At 37.7% G+C, this 23,683-nt stretch overlaps 1 protein-coding gene across 9 annotated transcripts in view; it reads right to left on the bottom strand.

The window, feature by feature from the left end:
* ATP11B (ATPase phospholipid transporting 11B (putative)) overlaps window positions 1–23,683 on the bottom strand; it is a 72,816-nt gene that overhangs the window by 40,314 nt on the left and 8,819 nt on the right. For all 9 annotated transcript variants that reach the window (XM_049803417.1, XM_049803416.1, XM_049803418.1 and 6 more), the window contains exons 2-11: window positions 15,980–16,096; window positions 15,075–15,164; window positions 11,887–11,967; window positions 7,479–7,586; window positions 7,183–7,311; window positions 6,944–7,047; window positions 5,669–5,716; window positions 2,667–2,731; window positions 2,025–2,106; window positions 581–731 (exon numbers count right to left, since the gene is read on the bottom strand). In XM_049803417.1, coding sequence (XP_049659374.1) covers window positions 581–731; window positions 2,025–2,106; window positions 2,667–2,731; window positions 5,669–5,716; window positions 6,944–7,047; window positions 7,183–7,311; window positions 7,479–7,586; window positions 11,887–11,967; window positions 15,075–15,164; window positions 15,980–16,096 — 975 coding nt within the window. The remainder of the gene's footprint in view (window positions 1–580; window positions 732–2,024; window positions 2,107–2,666; window positions 2,732–5,668; window positions 5,717–6,943; window positions 7,048–7,182; window positions 7,312–7,478; window positions 7,587–11,886; window positions 11,968–15,074; window positions 15,165–15,979; window positions 16,097–23,683) is intronic.

Below are 23,683 nucleotides of genomic sequence, written 5' to 3' on the forward strand. Positions count from 1 at the left end.
AGACTTGTACAGAAATCAAGAATTAAACAGAACACAGGAAAATACAGAATGCTTTGAACTGCAGACTTCAAAGTATCCCTCCAATCTCTACAGAAGAGTGAGAAGGCAAGCAGGAGCTTGAGCAAAATTACAGCCTTACAAAATTGTCTGAACAATCTCGACATCACAGAATGTCTAAAATGCCTGAACTGTGAGATCACTGCAATGGAAGGTGCACAAGAACAGGTATCCTCCTCCTCTTTTCATTTAAGGAATGACGAAGGACACCCAAAAGAACAGTAACTATAGTAAGATCACAGAACATCAGAAATATGTCCTAACAAACCCCAAAATTTTCAAAAGCCTTGGTCTTTTCATAAAGGATGAAAAAGTCTAACCAGTAACAGAGATAAGATATTTCTACACAAGGGTGAAACTACATAGAACTATCTCAAAAATACTGAAACAACAGCACACAGACTTGCAAGCGGATCATGTGGTAGTTACACCTATATCCAAGAATAGAGACATAATAAATATCATATTCAGTATACAGTGGTTGAGTGTTCCTCAGATATGCAACTGGGTAGAACTACATTACCTTACTACTGTTTCTTTCATGCTCTGTTTTTCCATTATACCAAGGCTCATCCCATTTTTCTTCAGCTTGCCATGCATACTTTAAAATAGTGCTCAGAATGGCTTCAAAGAGGAGGATTATTAGATAAATAATCAAAAAGGAATTCATGGACCTACAAAGAGGCAAAACAAAAAAATGCAACCTCAGTTTATTTTGTTTCATCTGTTGACACACTGTGGTTACATGAATTGATTAAAAACTTATTGTACAATTTTTTAAAAAATGTATCCTGTGTTTGATATGTATATAAAGTTTCTATGTGACAAGCAAGCAACAGAAGTGAAAAGAAATACTACATCTGACTAAGATATACTCCACAAACATCAATATGAAGACGAGATTAAGGTGCAAGAATACCCCAGCAGCTGACTTGTGTTACACCTGTTGTCCAAGATTTTGGGGACTGACTTAACCTTCTCTTCTTCCCTGAGTATCTAGCAAGGGTGTGAAGGCAATACAACCAACCACAGTGGAAATCCAAATCATCTTCAGTTAGAAGAGCACTACCACCTGCATCTGATTATTTAACCCAGGCCATGCTATACCAGGATATAGTCAAACTTGCCTCTATATTCCATAATGCTAGCCAGATCACCTTTCCACCCCTTGCTTGGATGACTGAACTTTTCCTGTGCGCTCTACAGGTCTTTTTGTATCTGGCTATAGAATAATAATCAATCTCATGTTGCAAAAGAATGCCAGGAGGCTAGCTCAGATTTTTAGGAACTGGAATAAATGCAACATAATCAGAACTCCTTTTCCTTTTAAAATAATTCATTAGGTTCAACATATAAATCTCTATTATTATAACACCTATCCCATAACTACGAGCAAAGATTTTTAAAACTGAGCCTGCAACTTGTGCTAAAAGCAAGATACATTGAAAAACACATCTGGATAGGCTGTATCCTTTAGACTAGGTAAAACAAAGCTATTTTCCATTATATTAAATACTATGATTCAGGACAAAGATTTCTAAGTGATTAAGACTTCACTTCAATCCATCCTCTTTAAAGGCATGATGCAGTTTTACAGTAAAGGGTGCACAGAACAGCAGAGGCTGGGACTTTTGTGAAAACTATCTCTGAGCATCTGGTTCAAGCAGCATTTCACTTATCATTAAATGATCTCCACATCTGAAAAAACAAACCTCCCAAACTAACTTTTCTGCTTCAGTCCATTTTAAGCTTGGGTATTTCAACTTTGTACACTACCGAAAGAATCAGTAAAGGATGAAATACCAAGGAACAGATTTTGTATCGATAGCTTCCCACTGAAGGCAAAGCAATTACACCCTCTTCCCTTGCCTACAACCCAATGACGAGCTCATCAGGGTTTTAAAGTTACCGAGGAAAAACTAAGTTAAAGCTCTACAAATAAGAAAGATATTAGAAAATAAACATACTTTTCTACTGCTGACCGTTTCTGAGATTTACTCTTGTAATTTAATGCCATCTTTGTCTCCATACCTGTATACACTGCAACACCTGGGAAGGAAGGGGAGGGGAAAGAGTTATACTTTATTTTCTGCATATATAAAATTTGCAGAATTTTTCATTTTAAAGAGACATAGGATAAAATCAAGAGGTGAGAATACTTTTGTGTTTACTTCAGTACAATGCTGAGACAGTATTTGCAATATTCTGCTATAGTAGAACAGTACTACTGAAGTAATTTTAACACCTACTAAAACGTTGTTCATTATTATGACTGTACTGCTCTTCAATATGTATTTTATGGAAATCAGAATGGTAAATCTCAGGAGAAATTCTTGAACAATGGGTAACAGTAACAACAGTAATTTATCCATTAAAGTTAAGTTATTCCTTTATCAAACCACTTCAAATATTTTCACAGATCAGAGCTGGAACTTTATATCCTTATAGATTCTTCAGCATAATATCATTACTTTCCTCTATAATCATATGCCCTCAGGTGACAGTCAGCAAGATTATTACAATTTCTTCAGTGCAAGTAGAATTAAACCACAGTTCATCAACATGTTTTAAGAATAAAATACTCTTTAAATATTTAGATGTCTACAAACCAAATATTTCTTTAGTGTTTTTTAATCTTGCTCCACGAAGTAAGAGACTTTCAGGCCCAAGAGGTCTAAAAAGAAATAGATATATCAGCATTTTAAAATTAGTTGGTCTGTATTCTGTAGGACTGGTGAAATCTACTTTCCTATGCAAAGTTGTGCTATATCCCCTATGAATTCCCACTGCAACAACTCCAACCCCACCCTCATTTAGGTCCATCTTCAATCCTCTTTCCGTTTTACCATACCTCACCCACACGCATCCAGAGAGCTCTCAGTTTCCTTTCATGTCTCCTTTGGTCGCTGCCATACTCTCCCACCACTGTTCGATATCCCATAATTAGTGACTGAGCTAAATATACCAAATGGCTGGTTGAGAGAGACTGGCAAGTTACTTGAGAAGCCAGCAGGCAAAAAAACCTGTTGAGCTCACAATGCAAGAGGAACGGTATTTCAGGTTTGGGTATTTTACCTATCTTACTTCTACCCCTCTGTCAAACTGAAATGATCTAGCAAGTTCAAAAGCTATTCATAGAAGAAAAACAAAGACAAACAACTAGATGGACACAATACCACCACAACAGTGCAAGTTCTCCTTCCTAACACAAGAGTAAAATTTCATGAGTGTTTTTTCCTCACATCTATCACACCACAATAATGCATTCATTTAATTGACCAAGTTAACTGTAAACAGCACTGTGAAAATAAAGGTCCAGTTAAAATCAAAGTTCATATAAAGTTAGTGCCATATGTTCTACTCCAGTGGCTGTATCATCTTTAGAAACTGCCAGCAGGGTTGGTTTGAAATAAAAACAATGATAAAAAGGTGCAATCACTATTTTTGCCAGTGTTTCAAATGAAAGCAGAAACTGAGCAACTGCAGCAGCCAGGTTGACATACTGGGTACAAGCATAAGAATTAAAGATTATACACCAAGTGCTATGGCATACAAGCCCTTGAGTTTGTCTTACTTTTCCATTAGCTGTACCACAAGTAGCCCATGATCACTATTATATAAACAAAGCTCTTATACTTGAAGTTCCTTTGAAAGCATAACCTGGAGTTACTAAAAAACCCCACCACAACCACAAAACAACCCCCAAGCCCACACCTCACCTCCCACAGTTAAACATTTAACTTAAATGTTACTGCAAACGTGACTGCAAATGTAACAGTTACCATTCCAAATACAGTGTGCACCAATTACACACACAGATTATGACAGGTTCTTTAAATTACACATATATATGATAATATTTTTAGGCTAGACTCAAACTTTAATTGAAAAATTGAACTGAAAGGGACTAAATGGCCAAGCATTTAACCTTTGCTTATAAGAAACCTACTGTATACTTCTGGATTCAAGTGGTTTTTGCAGTTTGTAAAACCAGACTAACAAACCCAAAATACAAAACCTGAATCAGCGTAATACAGACTAGACAAGTTTATCTTTCACAGTCAGAAGATACCGCTCCACCAGTAGTCAGAACTTGCAATTATTTTTCACACTCCCTTTAAACTGTCTCTGTTATATGTTGTCAACTAAATTATTTTGATGGATTATCCCAAAGCTGAACCTGTCAAGCTTGGCAGTAATGAATTCTGAAAAGCTCTAAGTGAAGTAGCACATAAAGCAACCTTAGAAAACAGTTGAGTGGGTTTGGGGAAGGGGGGTTGGGTGGGTTTTTTTTTCTTGGGGGGGGGGGGGGGGGGGGGGCTAAGGCATTGGACTTGGGGCCAAGTGATCTGCCTTCTACATTCTCGTATTTCTTGCAAAACCATTGACAAATCATTGATTCACCCTGAACTCCCTGCTACTCCTACTTAAAATTGACAGATGTTTGCCAGCCTTATAGGAGGTGCTCAGATTGAAAGACCTTCAGTTCTTCAGACTGAAAGCACACATTGAGATGGAACTTGGACGGAAAATAATACTGCTTTAATATTTGATTCAGGTAGAAATTTCACGAAAAAAATGTGTAAAGGATAACATATTGGACATCAGAAGAGTGAAAGAATTGTAACAGATCTACCTGCTTCTGTGACACATTTATACAACATAACACAGCGCTTCAAATTTTGAGAAGAGGTGACCAAGTTTTTTGAAAGCTTGATTATCAACAACTCTCAAGAGAAAACAATTAAATAACTTGCATGCTAAATATTCCTGAAGATCTGACCATTTCTCGTGAGTGATTTTCCTGCCTATTTCAAACCATGACCTCTCTCACTCCTGTTCTTCCTATTTACCCTCCTGTCCTGTTGTGGTGTGGGGAAGTGAATGAGCAGCTGTGTGGATGCTTGGCTGCTAGCTGAGGCCAACCCGCTGCAATTAGCAATCTTTTGAGGAAGTCCACATGTATGTCTGTAAGTGGCTTCACATCTTTATTTTTATATTTTCACATGTTTAGTTAGGTGTATGCTACTTGCTATGACCGCATAGGGAAAGGGTGTGAGCACATGGTTTTATGTGCACGCAATTATGTGTTCACTATTACAGATGTAAGCACTTATCTTTACAGTCCAGGTAGTACAGTAGTTTGAAATATATACTGAAAGCTACAAATTAGTAGCAGAGGTTTTGTTAAAACAGACCAACAATTTATAGGAATTTCAACTGCAAAAACACCTGTTCAGTGCCTCCAATAAACAGATGACAGGGGAAACTGTTGTAGTCTACACTATATGCCACTGGAAAATGTTTAAGATCAATAAATGTTTTAAAATAACAAATAGCAACAAAGTTACCAGCTTATTACCAGTGCCTAAAAATTACCCCCTTTGGAACTGCCAAGCTTCCCAGAACTGTCCAATTAAATCTGAAAAACTGGATAGTGATGAACTCTTCGCTAATTTTTTTCTCATCTTCATCTTAAGTATGTAGCTATAATTGAATTGACACTTTCAGTAAAAATACCCCTCTTTCATATATTTAACAGTAACTATTTTTTGTGATTTTTAACCAACTCCATCAGTTCTAAACATTAATCTTATAAAATTTTACTTACCGTACAATTTCTTCAGTTTGTTGACTTACAGTTATTCTTCCAACAAATCTATGAAAGATGGCCATGTGTTAGAAAAATCTACATAAAGACTAAAAAATGTAAAAGAACTCCTCCATATTTACAGAAAAGTCATTAATGGCTCACAAATACAAAATAATCAACTTTTATTAACAATCAAACTAAAACAATATGGCAACACTGGCAATAATTTTACAAGAGATATTTAACAACAGAAACATTTATCCTTCAAAAGAACAGTCATTTGAGAAAGCCTATTAGGTTTCACTAATAAAACCACAAAAGAAATAATTCCTCTACAAACGTAAGTTAGCATATTATCCATCAGAAATAGTAATTTTTCATTTAACAAAGCCAATCTACTGTGCTTTTAAAATGTGACACTTGCATATTTAGCAAGACCCCAGCTACAAATAGGGACATAAACTTCTATAGTAATTGTACCTTATCTTGATGTTCTCTACAAACTGAACTAAAGATCAAGTATTTGAACAGCTGTTCAAACTAAGCATCTTAGTTTTTAAGAATTTAACATTTCTCAATGATCCCAAAACTTACTTAAGAATAGCTTCTGTGATACACTTGGATTTTGAAAACTACTAGTTGATAACTACCATTTTCCATTACACAATTCAGGAGGAACTTGGATGGGAATATAACTTTTGTTACCTATGATGCTGTTTTACAGAGCCTAGGGCATTGCTTGCTGATGTTAAAAGCTGAGATGAAGTACAGTCAGATACATTGGTTTTAATCTAAACTTCTGCTGCTGAAGAATGGAGTTCAAATCTTCTCTTAAGCACAAGCAAAATAAACATGACCAACACATATCCTTAGTATTAACATAAGCTTACAACAATTTTCTATGGTTTGAGTTAATTCCATTAAAAAAGATACTATATAGTACTGAAATCTCCTGGCAGAATCTTATACACTCCTTCTCTCCAACCTGCTCACACTCATAGGCCATTTAATTCTTTAAAAACTGGAAATGAGTTTACTAGTTAGAACAGAAATGTACATAAGTGTCATGATTAAAATACAAAAGGTAAATATTATCCTGTAACTTCTGATTTACTACTGAAATAATCAAACTTGTCACTTGCAACTTTCAGTAAGTATGTATGTATAAACACACTGATTATTATGACCTAAAATTTAAGCAGATATCTGAAGCTATTTTAATCCCAGCAAGACCCATAATATTAAACACTTTATTTTGATTTAATTTCAAAATCTCTATAAGTAAAGTGATACCTGTATAGATCTGCTTCTGGCTGCTGACATTCTATAACAGCTACAAGTTTGTCCAGGTTGGCAACAGACTGTAACACTGCTGTTTCTGGGACTGCAACATGTGTCTGTAAAACAGTGTCCATTAAGTTAATCATACAGGACTACCAGGTTGGGGGCGGGTGGGGGTGGTATTTCAACAGGCTAAAATAAAAATAGCATCACAAATTAACTACATTCTATTTCATAGCAGTAACCCAGACCTTAAGATTTGTCTCTCCGTCCAAACTTGCAGTAGTAACGTGGCATGAACCGTCAACTCGATCAGATGACAGAAGCACCAGATCTGCAGGAAAAGTCTCATCTTTGGCTACTCTGACAATGTCCCCCACCTAATGAAGTGAACACAAATGAGAAGTGTACAGAGTTTTAAAAGAGAAGAATTCATTTCAGCATTGTTAACGAATCATGATAAAACAGGCCACAATGATTACTAATGAAACAAGAGCTTTAGCTACGCAATAGAAACACAATTTTCAATTTGTCCTTAGGCACATACCCGAATGTTTTTAGATCTAGTTTTTACAAGGCCACCACTTCGAACAACATAAACTGGAGCACCATTTACTTCATTGTCTGCTTTATGTCGTAGCCAGTCTTCATAACCCTGTGGAAAACATATGAATTTATCTTTTAAGCAAGAAACCTATAAAGCATTAACAAATATCTTCTAAGCAAACATGCCTGCTGCATAGCCTGAATACAGTTGCTAACTTATCTTGAGTTTCTACAGCTGTTACTCAAGAACCTGGGAAACCTCTTAATTTTCACTTACCTTACACAAATAAGTAAAGGCAAATAAAGTAGCAGAAGTGGTGAAGAAACTTAACAGTCCCATGTTCTGTTAAAACAAACAGGCAGTGACATTTTCTGCTGACGAGATGAACAAGTACTCATTCAATCTTTTATCTATGTGGATTAATATACTGCAAAACTGGGAACAGCCACTCCCAGTCTCTCTTATGGATTTTTTTTTTTTTTTTTTTTAAGAGAAGTAACAGACTGAAATTACTTCCTCGTGTCACACCATAGAGCACTTCTTAGAGTTACTGCCATTGCCTATGCACGAAATCTTAAAGAGTTCTTAATTTTCTATGACATGCTGTTCACACATCAGCTCTGTATAGCAAGAGAAAAGGACTGAGAAGGTTTTAGTTCTTTGTGAGTCCTAATGCAACAGTTCACAGCAACTGAGTTTTTAATGGATAAATTAAGCAGTTTTCCTTTACTGGGTATTTGGCACTTCTTTAAGCACCCTTTATCCCACGCACACACACATGCAAACATCCACGAGAGTGAATCCACACATGCAAACATCCATGAGAGTGAATCCAGGTATATTATTCCCCTCCTATTTTCCTAAACTATCAATACATTGCTTATTTAAGCTAACAGCGTGACTGTCAATAGCGTGATCTCTGATTCCCAAGCCTAGGTACTGTTTGGAAAGGCCCATGAGCAAGCACAAGAAATGGATCAGCGTATGCAGGAAGTTCAACTGCCTCTTACATCCTGGCAAGACTCCTACAACTCATTTGCAGTAAGAGAGACATTTCCTAAAATGCTTTTCTGAAGGTATAAAAAATGTGAAAGAGTTAAAATCACTTCCTTGGAAGCTTTTAGAGAGAAGAAGGGGGCCCTCTGAAACAGCACGCATAATCCCAACTCATCCTAGAATGTTACAAATATTATATATGAATGTCATAACACAAAGAGTACTAATGCAGATGCAGTTTGGAGAATTCGGCAGTTAACTGGAGTTTGGAGGAAAGTTATATGATGAATTCAGCATGTTAAAAGTATAGTTCTGCAGTTCTACCTTCATGCACCTCCACTGTTACTAGCACAAATGAGTAGGGACAGCACAACTGCATGGGAAGGAGAGGGGGAAGATTTATATGCCAACTGCTTAAAAATAGATAATTAAGAAGTGTGTAGTAATAGCAGCCACGCAGACAGATACTGGGAAATCAGAATCCTAAAACCCCTAAGTAAGACTTTAGGAGTCCTTCCTAACCAGTATGAAAAAGCAAGAGTGAATATCTACAGCTCCTTGTTAAAGGTGAATGACAGAAGAAAACAAGAACTAACATCCAGTAACCTTGGGGCATTTGTCTCATAAATCTGAACAGCTGAGCAATATGGGCATTTGGCAAAGAACTGAAATTTACCTTCTTTAGAAAGTACAGATTTCAGCGCTTTCTCCATCTGACACCTATTGCCTGCAACACAAGGGTGACACCTCACACCAGGGAATTCTTAAGAGCCAACTTACTGTGGTCAGTTTAAATTCCCCCAAAACTTATCTACTGCGGCATTTTTTGAAAGAGTTCCTTATCCTCACTTGCAAATATTGTAAAAATACTGTTAGAAAGAAAGATGCAATAGGAACACAGGGAATGTTGCTTAAATGCATGAACAGAAACTAAAGATTAAAATCCCTCAATTAAATGATATTCTTAAGTCCTCCTTAAATAACTGCAGCAACATACTTGAGAAAAGGACAAAATTAAAACAGGCCTGCATATTGTATTACCAGGTTTTTCATTCTTGGTTTAGGTCTATATTTAATCAAAATCTGCAAACTAGTTTCTTCAATTTACCTGACAGTCATGCAAACATCTGTGTCCAATGAGCTTGTTTCCTAAATACCTATGAACTTACTGAAACGAACTAAGTTCCCTAAAGTTCCTTAGGAAATACCTTTATTTTGTTGTATTTTGTTTTGGGTTTTTATAACTTTTATTTTTGTTTTATTTTAATTTATTTTATTTTCTAATTCTGGACTCCTCTGAGGACTGCATACACATCTTCACAGGCATAAGGAGGAAAGTGCTCTGGCTAACAAGATAGACAAAATGACACAGCATAAGTTGCATCACTTTGCAGTCCTGTATGTCCTTCTTCTGACCTAGATGTAATTACATTTCTAGGAAGAAAAAGTTCTATCTCCTTGGCTGCGATTAAAATAAGGCTGAGTTTTGAGGTTGCTAGAGGTGTCACTTTAACTGGCCTTCTGGAAGTAGGGGAGAGTTTTTCCACCCAGTGCTAAGCTTCTCAAACCCAGATATGGTTAATGCTTCTATTTTTCCCCTTCATCTTTTGAAAGACTACTAAGTTACAGTTTAACATTTATCCTGATGTAACTTCGTACAGAACTAGTGCCCTGCAGCTTTCAAAAGGGGTTTCTTCCCCTAAAATCTACTCCCTATTCCACTTCAGGTTCGAAAGATAATGGGAGCTGGTTTTGAGACCATACTGGGTATCTTCCCCTCTGCATTCCAACAAAAGATTTATCTTTCTTCCTTGTCTAGGGGCAGCCTGTTGGAAATAGCACACTGAATTGTCTTTACAAGATAACAGCTTGTGTACTATTTGCCTACTTTGCAGCAGGTAGGATAAACACGAGAGTCCATTAGATCAGTTTAGGTAGTTCCAATAGTCCTTGCAGAGACACCGAGACAATCAGAAAAACTCTTGATGCTTGGCAAGTCACGAATTATTTGAAAATACTAGAAGGAATGACAGAATGCCTATTCTTTGCAATTGATGGTAAGATACTTATATTTCCCAATATAAGATTGGGCAACTGGAAACAAGGTGGTAGTAGACTATTTTGGACAATTTTAGACTTATACAAGTCCAACTTCTGGAAAAAATCTCTAATATTTCTAATTGAGTTGCACAATCTCTTTCAGTTCACACAGCTTTAAGGGATGTTTTTCATTGCCTACTTAAGACTGTAGCTCTTGAACATGTGATTTTTTCGGGGGTGATGATAACAACTGCAATTGAATAGGATTAGGGCATTCTACATATACAAATTGCACAGCAGCAAAATGAAATGTTAGTTCAAATATTATTCCAGCATAAAGATCCCCTCTGCCCCAAACACTATTCTATCCCTTGAAAGCTAGACCTGTTTTTATTTTGCCCTATTTCAGAGTGGCTTTGGGTCTTACAGGCACAGAAGACAAATTGAAATGCCAGTTGTAGCTCTGTAACAGTCTCCTGCTTACTTTTCAGTTGCTATGACTGCATCTCTTCCCCAGACAGCACTGTCAAACCCTTTGAAGAGGACAGTTCCTGAAAATTACATCCCTGCAGAAGAGATTGTAGTTTCTATCCACATCACCTCTTTATTTATGTGCTTGTTTCTTTCTCCTCTTGCTTTAAGGGTTTAAAGAAAACAGAAGATTTTTTTTTTTTTCTTTCTCTCCCCCCCGCCTTTTGTTTTTTTTAACCTTCTCCTTCCAGGGCCTCCAGGTCTTAGTAGGATGTAGTATGGTGCTTGAATAACATTTCTATTAAAATTCTATTAAACATACTTAGAAGATTTTTCTTACTTCAAGTGCTATAAAGTACTCCAAAATGTTTTATGCAACCAAAAAAAAAGGAAAACAAAACCAGAAGCTTTCTAAACTGGACTTTTTACCTGATACAGGATTACAGTTAATTTTATGCCATGAAACATACTCCTCAGGGCAAAATTTGCTTCTTAACTACAGACAAACATGGATTGCACCACTGCTTCACCTATCCAAGCTCCTTTCTCCGTGTGTCATAGGGGAGGATTGGTTTTAATATGCAGCGAGGTGTGCCAAAGAAATAAGTGAGGAGCTTTCAGAAAAGGTCTTATAAAAAGTGACATGTAATGTTTAGACAAAAATGGTGTCTGACAGTCATTCACTGTCCATTTAAGGGTACCTCAGCAAGTCACTAAGGGCTTGACAACTAACCAAAATGCTCAAGTTCAAGCATCTAAAAAGAAACATTAAATAAAAAAATCCCTTCTAAAAATGACACCTTTTAAATTTATTTTTAGTATCTAAACATTATCTTGGTCAGACTTTGTTAAGTAACTTTACCTTAGAAAGACTTCATGATACAAGATTTTTCCCATTTACCTGTTTTATGGCTGTCACAGTTATGACAAAGAATAATGGCAATCCACTGGTAATAGGACTGGTAGGGGTATCTATCATGAGCTGGAAGAGAAGAAAATATGAAAGTTAGTCCAAATATATTTGTATCTTCCAAAAAACCCAATGAAGCAAGATGACAACTAGTTTCCAAACTCCTCATTATAACCTGTGAGTATTTTTACTGCACTTTCTGCAGAATTTCTGGAGCAGAACTCCATTCCTGACACCTAAATAATACATGTCAATAATGATGCAAACAAAGGTTCTAGGGCATAGAACAGACTTAATCACAGTTGAAATGCATGTGCCAATTTTAAGAGTCCTTAGTAAAAGGAAGCTATGTTTTCATCCTACAAAGATGAATTCAAAAGTATATTACAAAGGAAAGAAATCTGCATTTCGTGAAGCTCTTTCAATACTCTATACAATCTACTGCTTAACAGCAATGTAGAGTATAATAACCTCCACTTCAGAAGTGAAAATAAAGTTAAAAATAGTAATTTCCAACAGTTTAAAGAACACAGTTTCTTAGACTGCTCCTTTCTGGTTCCCCCAAGTTAACATGCAGTTTTTACAATTTGTGCTATTATTGCTGGCATGCCAAAAGTGCAGTGTATACACTAAAATTCTGTATGTGAGGGGGATATTAGTGGTTCTCCTCTGCTGCAGGAAAAAAACAACATGGTCAAGTGCTGTAAAGAAAATATGCACAAGAACTATTCAAAACCACAGACACTGATTTGATCCACTTTACCTGAGACTTATGGCATTGCTTTGGGAACCATTAAAGAAGAAAAAACAAATATAATCATACATGAAGTTTACTCTGTCAAGAGTCAAGAACCTCATAGAGAAAACAGATTATGCCACCTTACAACACATGCATGAGCTTTCCCCCCCACCACCACCAAAACACAGACAATTTATAGAATACAACAAAAATTAGATCTATCCTGCAATACTGTCTGCTCTTCAAGCAGCATTGCAATTTCAGGTTGGCAGCATGTTGTCCAAGAAAACCCATGCCAAAAGCATCCGATTTTTGGCTGGATAGGGTTCATCATGACATTTCTGCCGTCTACACTCTCTCCTTTCTCAAGAGAGGCTCATATGTGAAAATAGAGCAAGTTTTGTGCTGGTGGAATTGTCATGTCAGCCTGCTCCTTTTGCCTCTTTCACCAGAACACCATGGCCCTTTGCCTGCCATGCAGCTGGACATGCATTCATCACACAACTGGCATGAAGCCTCACGTGAACAAAATGCAGTCTGTCACCATGTTTCTGGCATGCATATGTGTGGTGAACAACGTGGACTGGATTGTGCTGCATGTTTAAATCACACAATGAGAACTTGCCCCAGCTCTGTCATCCCCAGTGGAATAGGGCAGTAATGACAGACAATGCATCTTGGTCAAATGAGATTCATAGGACAGAGAAGATACCATGGTGATCAACTTTTAAAGGCACCTTTGCCTTATAAAGAGAAAAAAATATTAGATATTAATGAACTCCCAAATGGGATTTGAATAAAACCAGAATTCCGTTCTAACAAATGAACAAAAATGACTGCAGCTTTCCTCTTGTTTGGTTTCCAAGAATACAGACATATAGATGAGACATTTCCCATACAAATTAGGGCATCCACTTGAGTCACAAACTGGGAGAAGAACAGGATTACATTCTGAATAGAAGTTCTGCCTTTAGATCCACATTTGTTCATGGACACCACATTTAGATATTACTGAAGTCTAACAGTTTAAAAGGAATGTGACTCAAAATTGAATTAAAAAGGTAAATTTGCATTAAAAAGAAAGAAAAGCTTTAAAAACGCAACACCGTCTGTGGTTACTTTAAGTAACATTTATGTTCCATCTCCAGCATGCCCCCATCTTCCTTATGATACAATATGTTAAACAGCATGAAACATCATAACAGGAATGACAAAGACATGGGATGGGCCACACATTCTGTTAGACTAAGTTAGAACCATATGACTTTAGTAAATCCCAACACAGGAATTTTCAGCCTATTAGAAAGCTCATTCTTTCTAAATGTGAAAGAACAAGAGTAAGGGACACAGGAGGCAATGGATTAAAAATTGCGGAACTGGCCCTGCTACTGACATTTTGCATAACCACAGACAAATCTTATGAACTCCTCAGTATTCCTGATTTTTGTCCAATGAGGCACCATCTTTTTCAGATGCATACCGCAAGTGTTGGTTAATCACTGTGGAGGGCTGTACATGCTCAACGCATGCTATTTTGTAACAAAAGAAAAGTTTGTGTACCCAAAAAATCTTGTCTCTTAGGTATCGACTGGTCTTTCAAAAGTTACTCTCTCTCCTTACAACTTTTCTCCCACTTACTCTTCATCTACTAAGTCTGCAATGGCTCAACAAAATTCAAGTACTAGTACAGAGTTGGAGGTGCAAACATCACAGAAAATTTACAGACTGTTATAATGTACTTGTGGATGTTCTTAATTAGAAGAAATATACTCTGCTACAAAAGCCACGGTAATATTTCTGACCTATACTGTATCAACAACAGCACTAACTGATGTCTTCAAAACTCAAAAACTGTCAATCCTAGCTGTAAATCTTCATGTGTTCCTTCTATCCGAATAAATTGAATTTGAGGATCTTAGGAGTATGTGATAATAGTGTGTTGATTTAGAAAAGCAAGATTCCACCTACAATGAGTATATACACTAATCTATGCTCAGCTCAAGAGCAAGCATACTGCCCAATTTGATGCAAGTGAACTTGAACCTCTGCATTTCTGCACACTCATGTCCCAGAAGCATTTAAAAATGCACACTATAAAACTCCTGGTTTATTCAAACACCACCAACCTCCACAAAAATAGAAAAAGCGCATTTGAACAGATTTAAGATTGTATTTTGAGGCAGACAATTGAGTCTCTGTGCTGAAAGTGCAATGGACTTTGAAGCTGCACGCTTAAATATATTAGCATTCATGAAGATAAAACTTAAAGACAGTACTTAAATTTGGACATAATTTTTTTAAAGATTTTTTTTCCTAGAGAATCTGGAAATATGTTGTTTTTATAGACAGAATATGCAAGTAGAGAAGTCAAATTCAGAATGAAAATCAGTGGCAGAATTTACAACATAAATTGCAATTCCCCAAGTAGTATTCAACTTACCTGAACCAAAAATATAATCAGAAAATAAAAGTTGGCTACTCTTCTGAACTGCTCAAATAAGTTTTTTGGAACAAAATTCCACACTGTATACTGAAGGGAAAAAAGGGAGAGAGAGAGAATAACAGTTTTGACATACTGAACAATTTCTCAGTGAAACTTTCTTGACCGACATCTTTCCATTTTCCATCTCCCCACCCCTAAACCTTCTTGCCCTACTCCCACACAGAACTTCTGTATCCAATTTCCACGCCACCCCCGCACCCCCCCAAGTACACCTAGCAGGGAAGCAGGAGTAGCAACTGCATTGCCTTTACAGTCAAAGTTTTAAATGTTCTTGTACCAACTGGGATAGGAGCAGCTGGAGTCATCTGGCTGCTTGTATCCTGGATAGCAGAGAAGAAATTAATTCTTGCAGCTGTAACTTTCTCTCTTACACTAGAGCAACAAGACACATCCCCACCATCAGTTCTATTGATTCCAATCCAAGGTCACACTAGGAGGGAATCTGCAATTGCAGTTCATTGCTGATACATTTTCTGCAGGGTACTATCTTACACTTTGGCTATTTTATAAATGCTCACAACCAGCTTAATCCTTCCTTTTAAGCAGTTCTGTGCATCACATCCAGACATGGGCAACACTGCTGTAACATCTACTTTTCTTCAGAAATTCTGACCAACATGCTTAATTGTTCTGTACTTAGTCAGGTTCTGAGGAAAGAGGGATGAGAGCAGGAGAAAAACTACATAGGAAACAACCTATCTTTTTCCTCAAAAAAGTTTAAAGCTTGTTTCATTTTGAATATTATATATGCACCATTAGACACAATACACACATGCACATTTGCTACACAACTTCTTAAGTAACATATCAAGTGGGTTTCCCATGACAAATTGATTCCTTACCTTGGATGAAATGATTCTGTTGTCCGCAAACTTCTGAGGAACATAATGGCCATGCTGGGGAAAACGATTTGCTATATAAATAGTTCTTGTATCGCTTTGATGCGGTGGGTCAAAACCCTAAAACACAAAATAAATAATAATAAAAAAATATCGAGAAAGACTATTTTATTAACTGTAGTTCTGTAAAACAGTTATCTCTGTGCTGAAAAATGATATCCAGGTATCAAGTAGCAGTTTTAGAATAGCAGTTTTTGAATGAGAAACAAAACTAATGTGTAAATTAAAGTCTGCTGTGTCCAGAGAATTTTCAAAAATTGGGAAAAAAAATAATAATCTCAATTTTGAGGTTGTGTACTCATTCTGGAAAATGAACGAAAAAATCCTAAGTCTCAAAAAGGATAGAGAATACTTGCTATCATGCAAACTTGAAGCCCTGTGAAACTTAAAAAAGAAGAAACAGAAATGGAGATGAAACATACATATATTACAGAACCTCACAGTCGAGCTCATGATAATCCTAATAAAACAGATTATCAGAAAAGGTCAAAACAAACAAGTCACAATAGTATGCTATGATAACTGGATTTTGAAAAGATTCTCACCAGCTTAAAAACAAAAGTATATGCATCTGACTAGACAACAGTATTTTTCCAAACGAGTTCTATCCCCAAGAACTAACATTTTGTCTAACGTCAAATGCGATTTCCTGACATTACCACCAATTCACACGAGGGGTAGCAACACTAAAAGCAAACTCATTAAAAAAAAAAAAAAAGATACTCAGAAGTACGTATCAACAGTTCCCTGCCAAAACAGACCTGAGTGAGGTCCCTTGGAACCAAAGCCCTGTTTCAGGTCTAATGGTCAGTATTTTCATCAACTGCCTCTCTGCAATGGGAAGGGGAACACAGACATTAAATTTGCAGGTGACACTACCTCAGAACTGCAAGAACACCAAATGACAAAAAAAGATTCAAAATAATCTTGACCAACCGGATGCATGGAAGCCTGAAAGATACAGCTCTTAGACACAATTAACTGCATCTACAAAAAGAGAACAAAAGCCCATACAGGAGTTCTGTAGAAAAAGATCAAAAGGCTATAGCTGATCACAGGCTGAATGTGAGTCAGTAACGCCATGCCACCGAGGAAAAGGCCTTCAGTGCTAAGGAGGCTGGAGGAGGAGTGGGAGGCACAGCTGAAGCACTGTAAACCAACTGGACAGCATCCAGAGGAGTGGAACATGAGTGTCATGCTTTAGGCCCAGCCAGAAATAAAGCACCATGAGGCCACTCACTCACTCCTCACCCACCATGCGATGGGGAGGAGAAAATATAATGAAAAGCTCGTGGGTCAAGACAAGGGCAGGGAGGGACCACTCACCAAGTATGGGCACAAGCAAAAAAAGACAGACTCAACTTGGGGAAAAAAAAACAGAACCAATTTAATTTGTTACCAATCAAATCAAAACAGGATAATGAGAAGTAAAACCAAATCTTAAAACACCTTCCCCGCACCCCTCCCTTCTTCCTGGGCTCAACTTCACTCCCGATTTTCTCTACCTCCTCCCACCAGCAGCACATGGGGACAGGGCATGGGGGTTGCAGTCAGTTCATCTACACATTGTCTCTGCTGCTCCTTCCTCCTCACAGGGAGGACTCCTCACACTCTTCCTCTGCTCCAGCATAGGGTCTCTCCCACAGGAGACAGTCCTCTATGAACTTCTCCAGCGTAGGTCCTTCCCACGGGCTGCAGTTCTTCACGAACTGCTCCAGCATGGGTCCTTTCTGCAGGCTGCAGTCCTTCAGGAGCAGACCGCTCCAGCACAGGCTTTCCCATGGAGTCACGGCCTTCTTCAGGGGCATCCGACTGCTCTGGCATGGGCTCCTCCCTGGGCTGCAGGTGGGCATCTGCTAGCCCGCTCCCCTCCATGTGCTGCAGGAGGACAACCTGCCCTCTCACCACGGGCTGCAGGGGCATCCCCTCCTCTGGCACACCTCCTCCCCCTCCTTCCTCACCGACCTTGGCTTCTGTGTAGGGGTTTCTCTCACATTCCGATCCCACTACCCGCTGCAGGTTCCCCTTCTTAAACATGTTATCCCAGAGGCGCTACCAACGCTGGTGATTGGATCGGCCTTGGCCAGCAGCAGGTCCAACTTAGAGCCAGGGAAGCTTCTAGCAGCTTCTCACAGGAGCCACCCCTGTAGCCCCCTCCCCCAACTACCAAAACCCCGCCACACAAACCCAAAACAATTAGACACAAGAGATCCTGAAAACATGACATATAACACAAGGCTGAACAATATAAAAAGCAAAGAGCAAAGAAATTAGAGTAGTTTAGCCTAGGGGACAGGAAACTTGGGATATACTAGCACATCTTCTGATACGTAAGACTGTTCCACCAAGAAAAGGAGTAATCTGAAGGACGATGAACAACAGAAGTCCGCTTAAGTTGCAGCTAGGAAAATTTAGTTTGGATATTGGAAAAACAAACAAAAATTCCTTTCTTATGGAAAGGAATAATTAAAAACCAAAATAAGTCACATGGGGAGGTTGCAATGTCTCTGTACTGCAAGGGCTTATATCTAGGTCATTCAAGTCTATCTTTAATTGAGCCTTTCCTGGGGCTACATGACTCACCAGAACCCTTCCTAGCTGTAACATTCTGACCTGGAGAAGCAGGTGATGGCAAAACAAAACATGCAAGACAGTAAAACAGTAATAATTCAGATAACAGGCTAAGAAAATTACTAAAATAAAAACGAAAAAGCTTTAAGACATGGAACAAACTAATGAAATTAAATTCGGAACTGTTAAGTTGTTCGATAGGGAATCAATGATTGTCCAGCAAGTTGCGAATTTCAGCATGAATGTCACACATTCCTAATCTTGGAACCAACTCTGCACCGTATACATGGTCTCCTTGTTCTTTGATGCCAAGTGGAAGGACAAATGGTGAAACAGCTACAAAGGGCATTACCAATTCCACTACTGGAGGTGAGGAAACTACCTTTGCAGTTGGGTTGCTCCACTAGTGCAACCAGGCTCAGACCTTGATTCTCATCAAATAGAAACTGACACTTCACAGACCTCCAACAGCAGATACCTCTGTACCAGTTAACCACAGCGGATGATGAACAGTGAGCACAATGAGCTACATAAAAAATGGTAGGTATAACCAATTGAGAATTTTCTTTAACCCATGAATATCTCTAACACAGGGCATTAGGTATGTTCACATTCAGGATGGCATCATTTTAAAGTAAAGGAATAATTTAAAAAATCCTCTCAAACATACAAATTTTTGCATTTGCCATCATTACTACAGACACATTATGCTTCAGAAAGAAAGAGGTCCAGAAGAAAGAAGGGAGAAAGAAAGGAAGGGGGATTTTTCAAAGAGATCTGAAGGAGAGTAAACTTTAGATGACAAGCAGTGGAAGGCTGCTCTAGTCACATGCTCCAGTGTGAAAGCTTGTTTAAAGATAAGAGTGGAGCAGGGAGACAAAAAGTAGATAGGGGAAACAATGGGAAAAAATACATAGGATGCCAAAAGCAAAAAAGAAAGGAACTTTACAACTTCAAGAAAAGAAATACAAGCATGAAAGTAAGATGAAAAAAATGTACCTGTTAAACAATGACAGAAAATTTTAAAAGAGAACAACATTTGTAGCAGAAGCATTTTGGATATCTGACAATAGTGACACATAATTTCTAAATCAGTCCAGAAGATGCCACAATAAAAATGTTTTGCAAGCAAAAAAAAAAAAAAAAAAAAAAGTGCTTAATTAGTAAGTCTAGGTACACACCTCTTCCATCTCAGAAAATGTCTGGAACTCACAAAATGCCAGACATCCTCACTTTGGAAAGTCATGTTCTACAGCCTGAAAAAATTCCACTCTAAACCAAACAGATGTAAAGCAAGGAAAAACCAGAGAAAGCAAAGAAAGCGACTGGCAGTCTTCTGATGGTGATAAATGCTAATCTCCAAGCCACTCGCTGAAAGTTATTACAAGGTAAATGAAAAATTTCAGAGTGACTAGGGTATTACTGCATTTTTTCCGAAGTATTTATATGCCCTTTTTAGGCCACTCTCTGAGCACCTGAAAGTTGATGAACTTAACGACATTTTTATTATGAAGAGCAAAGGCCTCCATGCAACTCAAGACTAACTGCACAAGCACTTCCATCAGAGGAGAGGACCTCCGCTCAAGAAGACTCAACCAATTAAAAGTGAGGAATCTATTTTCCAAGTCAGAATCTCAGACCATACAAGTTTATAGGTGCAGTTGTGCAGCTAAAACAGGTTAAAATTGCGGTCTACACAAATTTAACTCTGTTTTGTTGAAATTTACCACGGAGAAAGTGCAGAAGCTGTGCAGTCAGCAGATCTATGGAGATGGCAATGAACAAGCAAGGCAGGCTGGGGACAAGAACCCCTTCAGCTGTCAGAGCTATGGTTGGAAAAGGACACATCCTTGACAACCTTAGTGACTTGACTGTAGTCACAGCAGGAAATAAGTGTCACTGATGGGAACAGAACCCAGATTTCCTAAGTTTCATATCTGTAACTATGAAAGATCATTTAGAACTACCCAACAACCCTGTCACCACAGAATTAGCTGGTGAGACTGCAACCAAGCAGCTCTCCAGAGACACTTTAATTACACATCTCCCCAAGGAAAATTCTGCACAGACGTTGAACTTAATTGTTCAAGAACTGAAATGCCTTTAACTTTTCTGTAACTATGGGGCTGGTCACAGATCCTGCTTGTGACACAAAACTGATTTGTAGTCCAAATTTCTGCACGGCAAAGGGACTTTGCATAGCATCTACACACAAGCCAGCAAAGAGGTGCAGAAAGCACCCAGTTTCCTAATTTAACTTATTAGACAGTTCTTTCTCTTTCTAATGTCATTATCAAACTCAGCTGCAAAACTAGGGTAACATGCCCTTGTTAAAAGATTTCTGCAGCTAAATAGCATAAGCAGAGTATCCCTAAATTAAATTTTGAGTCTTGCAAAAAGATTTAGTTATCACCAATACCTTTCAACATAAGTTAGTTTTTCTGCAGTTATCTAGTGCAGTGATTTCTACCTAAGAGCATAGATCATTGACTTCATAACAAATAAAGCTGAGTTTATTACAAAATCTGATATTTAAGGCTTCTTAATCAGGTGTATTACATGAATCAGCTGTAAATAAAATAAAATTTGACTGTAAGATAAAGTGACTAAAAAAACCCACACCTACCCTGATCTTTTTCCCCCTTCATGCTGCAAATTAAATCTAAATTTACTGGCTAAAGTTCAGCCATACAGCTGATTTATCAACATAAACCAGGAATTATCTACCCCTGGAATACAGCTCTCATATTTAATCTTTGATACACATCCCCCCAATAGAAATTTTGCACACAGAAAAACCTGATGTTTTTGAAAATAGTCTAAACGAATGCCATTTACATACAACACACAGATACTTGAGTCAAGCTGATTTATAAAGCACAAACCAAAATAACTTGCGGGGGGGGGGGGGGGGAGAAGAAAAGTGATCTGTAGTTTTCCTTTTTTATAAATTTGTAATGACTCTAACCAAAGTCATTTTTACTAAACAGCTTCAGCAGTGATTTTGTTAGTGTTCTGAAAGTTAGACAAAGACATCCTCTGTGTAATAATTAGGCCCCTTTAAAAGAGCATTAAAAAAAAAAAACATATCCTGGGGAACTGGGGATAAATTTTTTACTGCAATTTTATGCTATTTCTTTCATGAAAGAAATAGGCTTCAACAGCAACCTCTCCTCCAAATAACTCCCTAGAACAATCGCATGGTCATGCCAATAGCCTGGTGATATAACAAAAGGGTTCACTGTGGAAGAAGTGTTTTATATTGCTGTTGAGGAAGCATTATTAGAATAAACAACAAATTAGGCAACTGGAGAAACAGGCAGAGTAATAAAATGAGAAGCAGCACTATGAAAAAGAACTGTGCAAAGGATGAGACTGCCCTCCCAACACCTGCAAGTGTAAACAAAGAAAAGAAAAAATACTTTCTCAGTCAACTTGTTGATATAATATACCCTATTTACTGCAGACTCTTATTTCTTCAATACCACTATTAACTTATGGCAGCACACACGTACGCCCTCCCCACGCACACGCTCTACAGCAGTGTCAAGTGAGACAGCAGAAATCCGCAAATCTTTCAGCTAGGATTAGTGACATGAGACCAGCACACAACAAATCAATTGCTGTTTCAAGCTTTGTAATACATGTATCAATAATTACAAATCACATGACAAGCAATTTTTGCTTCTGATTTACATAAAGCTAGTATCTTTTAACATGATCTACTAGTGTTTCTTATTCATCACCCACAGCTTTTACAGGAAAAAAAAAATAATTATATTTGCTAAAAGAATTTCTGCTATGTGACCAGCTTTCAGTGAAAGGGGTTTGAAAGAAGGAAGTCTCAATTAAAGCCTCTTCTTCCTTTCAAAAACCATACTGAACACTGCTAAGGGAAGTAGTAGTTCCCCAAAAAGCCTTTTGGACACCACATTCTAATAAAAAAACCCTAATAAACAGAAGAAAACTCGATCTCAGGAAGCCTTTTTCCTAGGGAGGCGACTGACTGACTGTGGCCACAGAAACAGAATACCACACTTCCTGGCAGATAGCCCAAAAGCCTGCTATTACACTGCTGCCAAGATGTATTTTGATTAAAGGTGTTTTGAGGAAATGGATTTTCTTGCTTTGGATTTTTTTCTGAATATACATGGAATACTTTTCCCCTTGTCAGATAAGATGATCTATTCACACTCCATGCACATTTTCAGAAGTCTGTGTAAATTTGTACTCAAAACAGTCAGCCAGTAATTCTTTCAGTCACATAACTGGGCAGTAGTCAAACTGAATTTGTCGTATCAAAGGTTATTGTGAAGGAAGAAACAGCCTCTCACAGCAATTTTAAACACTGCTCTAACAACTAAAGTACTGAATCAACTGAAGCACCCTGAGGTTTACATAGTGCCATGCAGTTTGTTCCTCCTCTTCTGAATATCACTGCAGTAAAGAAATAAAACAGTATTACAAGTCATGCACTATTCATGCAACTTCCTCTTCCTGCTTACTGTACACAGTCATTTAAAGTATCTGATAACAAATCACGTTGTAACCTCCTAAAAGACCTATAAGCAGCCTACATTACTTTGTGAAAATAAACACTCTAGGAAACAAGGCCTGAGAAATCATGAAGCAATAATCCTTCCTTTCACAAGGTTAAAAAAATGCCAAGTACTGTATTTAGAAAAGTCATACTAGTGCTTGGAACAAAGTCATGGTTACATACAGCTCAAGTTGTTCTTATTTTACCTTATTTTGTCAAAATGTCCACAAAAATAACTTGGAAAAATCCCTACTTAAAATTTTAAAAACTACATATCTTCTCCTTATTTATCTACAAAAGTAACAAGCAAGCTAAACTGGCCTTATTCACTGCTAACATACTTCTCCATACCACTTTCTCTACCCAGATGACTGATGCCAAACATACTGCTCTTGTAACATCAATAAAAACAGAAAAGGAAAAGCGAGCTGAGCAGGCAAGTTAGGCTAATACACCACTCTCAAAGACTTATGACGTGTCCGGTTTCCACTACTAGCGAAGAATTTTAACAGAGATTTAGGTACACTGCTTAATTT

The sequence above is a fragment of the Accipiter gentilis genome, chromosome 6 (assembly GCF_929443795.1).
Source record: "Accipiter gentilis chromosome 6, bAccGen1.1, whole genome shotgun sequence".
Classification (NCBI taxonomy): Eukaryota; Metazoa; Chordata; class Aves; order Accipitriformes; family Accipitridae; genus Astur; species Astur gentilis.